The sequence below is a fragment of the Penaeus chinensis genome, chromosome 16 (genome assembly GCF_019202785.1).
Source record: "Penaeus chinensis breed Huanghai No. 1 chromosome 16, ASM1920278v2, whole genome shotgun sequence".
Classification (NCBI taxonomy): Eukaryota; Metazoa; Arthropoda; class Malacostraca; order Decapoda; family Penaeidae; genus Penaeus; species Penaeus chinensis.
In genome coordinates, this window is record NC_061834.1 from 6,917,112 (window position 1) to 6,927,111 (window position 10,000).

Here is a 10,000-nt window from a genome sequence, read left to right on the forward strand (position 1 = left end):
CAAACAAACAAAACAGGCAAAGGAAGTTTCATGAATGAGCTTAGTGTTACAGATGAGGGATTTAGAACAGTAGAATTTAGAAAGACATTTTTTTTTTTTAAATACAAAATTTATGGGCCCAACAAAAGAGCCATAGTGAGTAAATTTGGCCACAGCAGAAACACAAGTGAAAATAGAAAAAACACCAGGAGGGAAGAGATTCAGCTTCCAGAGAAAACAACAAAAAAAACAATCAAGAAAACAGAGTGAACACAGAATCAAAGGAAGTAAAGCCCAACAACCAGACAGAGACGTCAGGAGGAGAGGCAGCATGTACCACAGCCAAATCACCGTTAGAAGGAGAGTTTTCACACCAAATAAAAGTGGGACAGAAACAGGAGACATTCCTCAAGGAGTGAAGCTTGGTAGGTGTATGAAAATCCTCATCAAGGTACAAAGTCTAGAAGAACCAGAACTTGCCTAAGCTTATACCTCTTCAATACACATTCAAACACCATACTACAATGTGTTCTTGCCATTCTACTATACTTTTAACATTTTTTCTTCCGTTTGCGTGTATTTTTTTTTTTTTTTTTTTGATAAGTGGGTAAAATCTATGATAATGCAAGCATGCTTATAAATCTTAATAATTTCCAAGCTTAAGCAGTGTACTTTTGTCTTGTATATAAAGAAGCCAATATGAAGTAATTTTCCAGCATTAAGTCCAGCAAAAAAAAAAAAAAAAAAAATGTACACTTTCAACACGCACAAAATGAGTATAGTGTTCCATGTTCTGCTCTCATCACCATAATCATTTTTAAGTGTGTATCTGAAGCAAGAAACATGGGAATGTCTGTCTGCAGTTACACTTACTTGACTCTGTGCTGATGCAGGAGATGGAGAGAGTGGTGCTTGCGCTGCTCCGTTTTGCGCACTTGGTTTAATCACTCCTTCCGAGGATTGCTGAGTCGAGGAGGAAAGAATGGACTCTGAGGATGAGGAAACACGTCTTCGCAGCATCTCCGCAGCACTTCTCTCACTCAGACGATCTTTATCTTCATCTCTGTAGGGTTCATTTTAGAATAAAGGTTTTTGCAATGTGCTGAATCTTTCTTTGCAGTAGAGGCGGCAGGAAACTAAACTACAACTAAATAATTATATCTCCAATATCTAAGTATGTCAAATCTTCTCCCCGGACAAAAAAAAATAATAATAATGCTTTATAACTCTAATGAAAAGTGAAGGACATTCCCTATACAGACCTTATCTTCAGCAGAATGTACTTGTCTGGGATAAGGCCGTGTTTACCCTGAAATGACCCTTTCCACCAGTCACCAGAGACCTGCGAGTGGAGCATCAACACATCTCCCTTGCAGAAGCTCAGTTCACGCTCCGACCTCGCTATGAAGTCAAATTGTGCTATAGCTTCTAAAATCTCGCTCTCTGCAGGAGAAAGGGAACAAGAAAAGAAAATTACAAAACTACTTATGAGTTTGTGTGAAAAACAAAAGCTGAAAATTCAAAAAAAAATTCTATACATTTACTGTACTCATCTCAATTAAATGACTTTCTTTTTCTTTTATTCTTTTTTTCTTTTTCTTTTTTTTTGGTTTTATCATCATAAATTTCCTACAGAAATTAAAACTAGCACCTGAAGGACAAACAATTTATCTATTCCATATAGGAATATCACTAAAATAAATGTCAAAATCTATATATTACAATGCTGGCAGTGTGGGTAATAATAGTCTAAATAAAAATTCACACACAAAAAAACTTACTTCCAAATATCTGAAGTTGAATGTCTTTGTCTCTAAATACAGAATCTGTAAGGATAAATCATGGATACAATAAAGGAACATGCAAACAAACACAAGGTGTTTTAAAAAGAGAGAGCTTCAGTGGTTATGAATTAATAATGATAAAAAAATACATTTAAAAGAAAGGGTGCATTTACTCATTCAAAAAACAGTGGCATTCTTTTTTTAAGCAATGTGACTTAGAGAAAAAAAAGGTAGAAAACAAAAAGCCACAACAGTAATCTTGAAGTGTGGGCATCATTTGGGTATTTCAGGGTAACAAAAGTATTGGGAATCAGAGATGCAATACAAGAATACAAATCTTGATTGCAATTCTACAAAAATACTGCTGCAAAAGGGTGACATTCATTTTGACATAACACTAAGCTTAAATCTTTACACCAACAGGTAAACTATATCACTGATAACTAATTATTATTATTATTCTACACTACTAAACATAATTATAAAGATACTGTTAGATTGATCTGTCTGTAATTAGCTGCATAACAGTATTAATCAGAACTAAAACACTATAAATATACTTTTTTGTTAAAAAGAAGTCCTTTAATTATTATTATTATTATTACTATGTATTATTATGGTGTATGTCCAAAAGAACATCAAACACACACAACCCTAAAGCACTGTAGCATAATCATACAATCCTATTAATGTAGTTCTTATTTTTTCTGAATTCGACTCCTGGACAAACTGATATATTAAAAAAGAGATGACTATCAATACAGTATTGAAGGAATACCATTAGAAAAAGCTTCTTTAATTTTAACAGGATAATTGGTGCTTCTGTTGAAAACTGGTGTTGTGCTTACAGGTTTACTATAAATGCAAATAATTAAGTTAAATAGATGTGGTTTCAATTTTAGACTGATTTATAGACAAAAGACTTTGAAATGCATGCTTTAAAAGATAAATAAATAATCATAAAAAATAATAGCTCTTCTGCAATTATTCTGATAGGATTTAATTTACATTTTCTTTGCTATTTTAAGTGGAATTAAAAACTTTTGGTGTAAAAAATTTAAATGGCACACTGATAAACCAAAAAGCTCATGGAAAGAAACCGCATACAAAAAGGAAAGAGCAAGCGCAGTGAGACTAACCATGGCCAAGCTACCTAACTTCAAAAGACACCAAACACAAAGGTTAAAGTCAGTAAGTCAGTCAGTCAGTCAGTCAGTCAGTCAGTCAGTAAGTCTCTCTTTCTCTCCTTCAGATCGTCAGTCAGTCCATTCAGGTCAGTCAGTCCAGCATCAGTCAGTCAGTCCAGTCAGTCAGTCATTCAGTCAGGTCAGTCAGTCAGTCAGTCAGTCAGTCAGTCCTGTCAGTCAGTCAGTCAGTCAGCAGTCAGTCGTCAGTCAGTCAAGTCATTCAGTCAGCCAGTCAGTCAGTCTCAGCTCTCTCTCTCTATCTCTATCTCTATCTCTCTATCTCTATCTCTATCTCTATCTCTATCTCTATCTCTATCTCTATCTCTATCTCTATCTCTATCTCTATCTCTATCTCTATCTCTCTCTCTCTCTCTCTCTCTCTCTCTCTCTCTCTCTCTCTCTCTCTCTATCTCTATCTCTATCTCTATCTCTATCTCTATCTCTATCTCTATCTCTATCTCTATCTCTATCTCTATCTCTATCTCTCTCTCTCTCTCTCTCTCTCTCTCTCTCTCTCTCTCTCTCTCTATCTCTCTCTCTCTCTCTCTCTCTCTCTCTCTCTCTCTCTCTCTGTCAGTCTCAGTCTCTCTCTCTCTCTGTCAGTCTCAGTCTCTCTCTCTCTCTGTCAGTCTCAGTCTCTCTCTCTGCCAGTCTCAGTCTCTCTCTCTCTGTCAGTCTCAGTCTCTCTCTCTCTGTCAGTCTCAGTCTCTCTCTCTCTGTCAGTCTCAGTCTCTCTCTCTCTGTCAGTCTCAGTTTCTCTCTCTCTCTGTCATCTCTCAGTTCTCTCTCTCTCTGTCAGTCTCAGTCTCTCTCTCTGTCAGTCTCTTTTTCTCTCTCTCAGTCTGTCAGTTTCTCTCTCTCTCTGTCAGTCAGTCTCTCTCTTTCTCAAAAAAAAGAGAAAAAAAAAAAGAAAGTGAGGGAAATCAAAAAAGCTACATCAAAACATTTGTCACAAGACTTCAAGTTGATCACTGTCCATCATCCTCATCACACTGGATAGACAGACAGACTGACCTGTTTCCCTACTGCAACACTTACCATCTTCAGACTGTCCTTGTTCTGAGTCTACGTCATCGTGAGCTTCTGAGGGCGCGTCACCCATGTCAGCATCTAGGTCTATTGAGTCCCGCGAGATGAACTTCTCGTACGTGTGGCCCCCATCACCAGGGAAGATGTCCTCACTGAAGATGATGATGTTCTTGATCAGTTCGTTGACTAAGTTTTGGTACTGCACCTGGAACGACCACATTGTTGATTAATGCCTGAACTTTCAGAAGTTTGATGAAGTTCATTAGTCTCATTTCCTGCTATATAAAAAGAAGTTTTTTAAAGGGTTAAAAAATTAATCACAATTCAGTCAATTTTAAGAGACAGAGAGTTTATGATTGAGAGCCAATTATTCTCTCTCAGTCAAGACTACATTTATACCTGCAATCAAGTTCTAAGATGAATCAATTTTTAAACTATCTATTTACCTGGTCCTTGTCTTCAGGTATTGGCACCAGCGTGGGTCCAAAACATATAGCCAAGTTATAGGGATCCATCATATTCTCATCACTGAATTCTGACAAGCTGAAAGGGAAATGGGAAAACAAAATATGAACAATGCTAGACATACTAATGTTTTTAGCTAACTTCTTGAAAAGTGCTTCAAGATTAATACATTGCTGACTTATTTACTGTATGTACATATATCTATCTATCTATCTATATATATATACCTGTGTATGTATGTAAGTATGTATGTATGTATGTATGTATGTATGTATGTATGTATGTATGTATGTATGTATGTATGTATGTATGTATGTATGTATGTATGTATGTGTATGTGTGTATATGTATGTGTGTATATGTATGTATATGTATGTGTATGTATGTGTATGTATGTGTATGTATGTGTATGTATGTATATGTATGTGTATGTATGTGTATGTATGTGTATGTATGTGTATGTATGTGTATGTGTATGTGTATGTGTATGTGTATGTGTATGTGTATGTGTATGTGTATGTGTATGTATATATATATGAATATATATATGAATATATATATATATATATATATATATATATATATATATACATACTGTATGTATATATGTATCAATTGAAGGTTGCAATAAAAATTAAAAATTAATGAAATGAAGCCATTTCCAAAACTCTTATTTCATCAGCTATTCTTTTCATCTGTGCAAAGTCCATCCACTTACTGATTAAGGAATGCAAAGAGGTAGCGCATGACAATGAAGACTGGCCGAGGAAGACTGGTCACAACATCTCTCATCTTGACAACAAAGTCATGCTTCTTCTCTAACTCTGTAAACAAAGCCAGAGGATAATCAAGCAGTCAATATATACTGGTCTTTTTCAGAATTGACAACCAAAACAAAACAATACCACATAAATAAGCTAATAGCAACCTAACTACTCACGAGCAATCTCCATGAACTGGTCAAAGAAGACAGGTGGGGAAGAGTGGTTCTCTGAGCTCCCGCAAGTACAACTTGAGGACACCAGCAACGCTGTTGATGTCAGACGCATCGGTAACATCTGCCAGCGGGTCTTCCATCCTCTCAAATGACTCACGGAAGTTGTTGATTTCCAGCTGCGACCCTGACACTCGGAAGATTCCTTGGTGGTGCAACCCTGCAATATAAGAGCATAATTATCAGTGTATGTTACATACTGCAATTGGGTACATATTTCTTGTATTTGTTTTTATTAATATCAATCTGGTCCATAAAACTGTAATGAAGTATGTTTGACACGAGTTTTAAATGATATCACAAAATAACTCTGACCTCCAATCAGAAAAATAAACAATCCATAGTGCTGTATAAGTTGCTCTTGTGAACACTTACCATAGAGATTGATGACTCTGATACAAGACTTCATTATTAATGGAATATCCTGACTTGTTGCTTCCAGGTACTCCTCTAATGATCCACCAAACAGCTTGGGTTGGCCCATCAGCGGGTTGCGCCCAATTCGCCTTCGGCGTGGTTTGTTCACGAGGTTCCTGTTGACAATGCTTTTTGATTTTATTCTCTATTTACATTTAATTGAATAATTCAGGAACTTCTTGCAAGCAATGTCATATCCAAAGAAAATAAGCTGTGTGATTAGCTGACATCATAAAAGTTTTAGTTCCTATTTACCTTGTTGGAGTGGGTGAAGAAGTTGTATGAGTTTCGTCTCCTAAAGCCTTGCGCATTAATTCATAACGTGCTTGTAGTCGGGTTATCAGGTTACCTCCTAAGACATACTCACGGAATTTCTGGAAATCAGATTATAAACATACATCCCTTTTGTAATAAATATACATCCCTTTTAAATCCACATAGTGATAATCTAAACTTACTATATATACATATAGGACACACAAGTCCAGTGTAAATCATATTGCTTACCCCTAAGTAGAAATCTTCTGTTTCTTGTCTGTCTGCTTTCATTTTAATCAGCATAGACTCAGGTTGCTTGTTATCTGCACGAGGTTCGTCAATGAAGTAGTGCGCACAGTCATAGTCCCTTTGGTTGATCATCTCCATCAGCGTCTTTTCAGCAGTTTCAATGGTCTTCCATGTTTCTTCCGATTCTGTTTTGAGGCTCGTCAGTCTCGAGACTAGGTGCGCATACCGTTTTTCCATCTCCTCTTGTACTTGCCGATTAACTACCACCTGGTTCACCTGTTTCACAGTGGCATCCTCATGAGTCTGGAAAGAGCACCATGTAAGTGCCTGCCATCGATTTGGGGAGAGGAAAGGTAAGGATCATTTCCCTATTTACCATACATTATAAAAAATCTCCTACAACTACAGGAAATCTAAACAAAAAGAAAGAAGCAGAATAGATGAAGAAAAGACTATGAGGGTTTAACTATTTGTCTCGCTCACCTCATCTCCTTTATGGCCTTGGAACTCGAACTTCTTAGGGAGCATGAAGGCCGCATTGTTCTGTTCTAGGAATCTCTGCTTGTCTAGGCGAGAATCAAGGTTGTTGATAGTCTTGTTCAACTCGTCAATACCACTCTGCAAGCTCCTCCTGACACATTCTTGTCCGGACACATGTGTGAGGAGAGCACGGGCTATGCTACTGTGAAATCCAAAGTCCATACACTGGAAAAGAAAAATAGCGTTAAAACTAAGCCTTGGAAGGGATGAGAAAGTTAATAAGCATCCACACAAAGAATTAATTAAGCTGGCAAAGAACCATCACTGAAGAAACAAATAAATAAATCATATCATTCAGCATTATCACCCCAGTAAAGAACCATCATTAAAAAAACTATCAAGGAATAAAAAGATTTCTAAACACTCACATCAACAATATCTGACAAGTCCTCTACAAAGTACTTATGGATGGCAGCATTAGCGGAGTCCATAGAAAGGATGTACTCGTTGCGGGCTTTCAGTGCCTTCAGCTTAGCGTCCATGTATTTGTTGCTTCTCTGAAAGGGCAATTAAACAGACATTAAGATTTTACTTCTTACATTGGAAGGGCATTCTACTTTTCTACAGGGTTAACGGATTTGCTAATGCATGAAAGCAGTTTTTAGGGGAGAAAAAAGGCAATTCTAAGAATCAATCAAATCAAAGAAACTAAAAAATGGGGGAAATATGATCACCAAAGCATTTTGAACTATGACAAAAACAATACATAAAACTGTTCAGCAAGGCATAGAAATTTTAATTAAAAAAAACAAAAATTATATATATATATATAAATATATATGTATATATATATATATATATATATATATATATATATATATATATATATATATCATATATATATATATATATATATATATATATATATATATATATATATATATCATATATATATATATATATATTTATATATATATATATATATATATATATATATATATATATATATACACACATGTATATAACTATATACATAACTATATATACATATATAACTAACATTCAATAAAAATGTACACAGAGCAACATCTTACCTTCTGAATCTCCTTCTCGATCATACGGAACTTCTTGCTCTTTTCCAGCTTTTCCTTAGGGATGGCCTGTTCCAGCTTGGTCCTCTGGGCTTCGAAGTTCCTCAGCTTGGTCTCAGCATTCTTGAACTCCGTCTGGTAAGTGTGGTAGGTCCGCATGGTGGTGTGCAACTCATGCAGTACCTTAAGCAGCTCTTCATGGCTCTCGTAACCAATCTCTCGACACTGTGTGCAAGAAAAAAAGAAAATAAGAAAAAAAAAAGAGGTTTAAAATAAGGCTGTCTTGAAGGGTGTAAATGTAACTTATATATAATCTATTCTTATAAATAAATAAGATATCAATAACTAAATACATACCCTTTTGTAGATTCTCTGCAAGTCGTCCTGCACTTGTGTAAATCGTGGAATGATGTTGTTGAGGTAGACATCAGCCATGGCCGCCTGGTCCCGCGCATCTTTTCTCGTTTGGTTTACTAGAGAATTCCAACAACTGTACACACTGAACAACTGCAGCTGTTCACGCCTGAAAATAGAAGAACGTGCTTGCTAAATGACTGTTTATGTCTAAAGTTGCTAAGAGACTATATAATCATTGTAGAGATGCTGCACCACTATATTTCATTACTTAATTCTTGGAGTTAAAGTACCAAATGTAAATATCAAGTGAAACATTCACAGCGATACCTAAAAACAATGCAAATTTTGTATGATAATAAATTTCATAAATACAACAAATTCTGTGTGCCATCTTGAAAAGAATAACCTGAAGCAAATATATAAATGAATTTAACATTCCTATAAACTAACTCCTACATCACTAATATAGAAATATTCTATCATAAAATCTTAGGAATGTATGCTGAAATCACATGTCAAAATCTATTTTCACACTGCGTGCCTTTACAAAGGCACATTGAACGCATGCCCATGAACCAACTGTGAAAGGGTTCACTTCATGATCAACCAATGAATATACATACAACAGTTCTCTTACTGTAAATGAGGCCCTATTTGCAGTCCAAACAACATGACTAAAGCAGTTTTATCTGAACAGACTTTCTTCTATGAAAAAAAATTTAAAAAATAAAAAAATCCATGGACTTCCTCCTGGTATCAGATACAGATGGAAAGGCTTTGTTTCTTCTTCTCTTTTAACATTCTTTAAAGTAAATGCACGAGTGATGCAAGGACTGGCCCCAGATAGCCATAGGAAAAACATCTATACATATGCACTTTGCCATTTTTATCCAGACACAATGAGGCAAACTTAGCTCAGCAAATCTATCTTCAAGAATGTAACTTTTTTTCAGGGTGTTCAGGACCAACGGCAATGACAAGGGTGGATCATATATCCCTACTATTATGACATGATGGCTGATGATGATGACTGATGATGATGACTAATGATGACGATGATGAAGACTGATAATGATGATGACTGATGATGACTGATAATGACTGATGACTGATGATGACTGATGATTGATGATGACTGATAATGACTGATGATTGATGATGACTGATAATGACTGATGATTGATGATGACTAATGATGACAATGATGAAGACTGATAATGATGATGACTGATAATGATGATGACTGATAATGATGATGACTGATGATGACTGATAATGACTGATGATTGATGATGACTGATAATGACTGATGATTGATGATGACTGATAATGACTGATGATTGATGATGACTAATGATGACGATGATGAAGACTGATAATGATGATGACTGATAATGATGATGACTGATGATGACTGATAATGACTGATGATGACTGATAATGACTGATGATTGATGATGACTGATAATGACTGATGATTGATGATGACTAAGGATGATGACAATGATGACTGTTGACTGATGATGATGATGACTAATGATGATGACTGATAATGATGACTGATGATGATGACTGATGATGATGCTTGATGATGACTGATGATGATGACTAATGATGTTGACTGATGATGATGACTAATGATGTTGACTGATGAAGATGACTGATGATGATGACTGATGATGATGATGACTGATGGTGATGACTGCTGCT

At 35.7% G+C, this 10,000-nt stretch overlaps 1 protein-coding gene across 1 annotated transcript in view; it reads right to left on the reverse strand.

Moving 5' to 3' along the window:
- The window catches only part of LOC125033199 (SLIT-ROBO Rho GTPase-activating protein 1-like), a 46,556-nt gene that overhangs the window by 13,550 nt on the left and 23,006 nt on the right, over positions 1 to 10,000 (reverse strand). Inside the window, 15 exon segments of the mRNA XM_047624576.1 lie at positions 853 to 1,042; positions 1,242 to 1,422; positions 1,761 to 1,805; positions 3,989 to 4,184; positions 4,426 to 4,522; positions 5,163 to 5,268; positions 5,385 to 5,415; positions 5,417 to 5,598; positions 5,814 to 5,983; positions 6,111 to 6,229; positions 6,363 to 6,665; positions 6,846 to 7,067; positions 7,271 to 7,399; positions 7,937 to 8,158; positions 8,291 to 8,456. Of these exon segments, the coding sequence (XP_047480532.1) occupies positions 853 to 1,042; positions 1,242 to 1,422; positions 1,761 to 1,805; positions 3,989 to 4,184; positions 4,426 to 4,522; positions 5,163 to 5,268; positions 5,385 to 5,415; positions 5,417 to 5,598; positions 5,814 to 5,983; positions 6,111 to 6,229; positions 6,363 to 6,665; positions 6,846 to 7,067; positions 7,271 to 7,399; positions 7,937 to 8,158; positions 8,291 to 8,456 (2,359 nt within the window).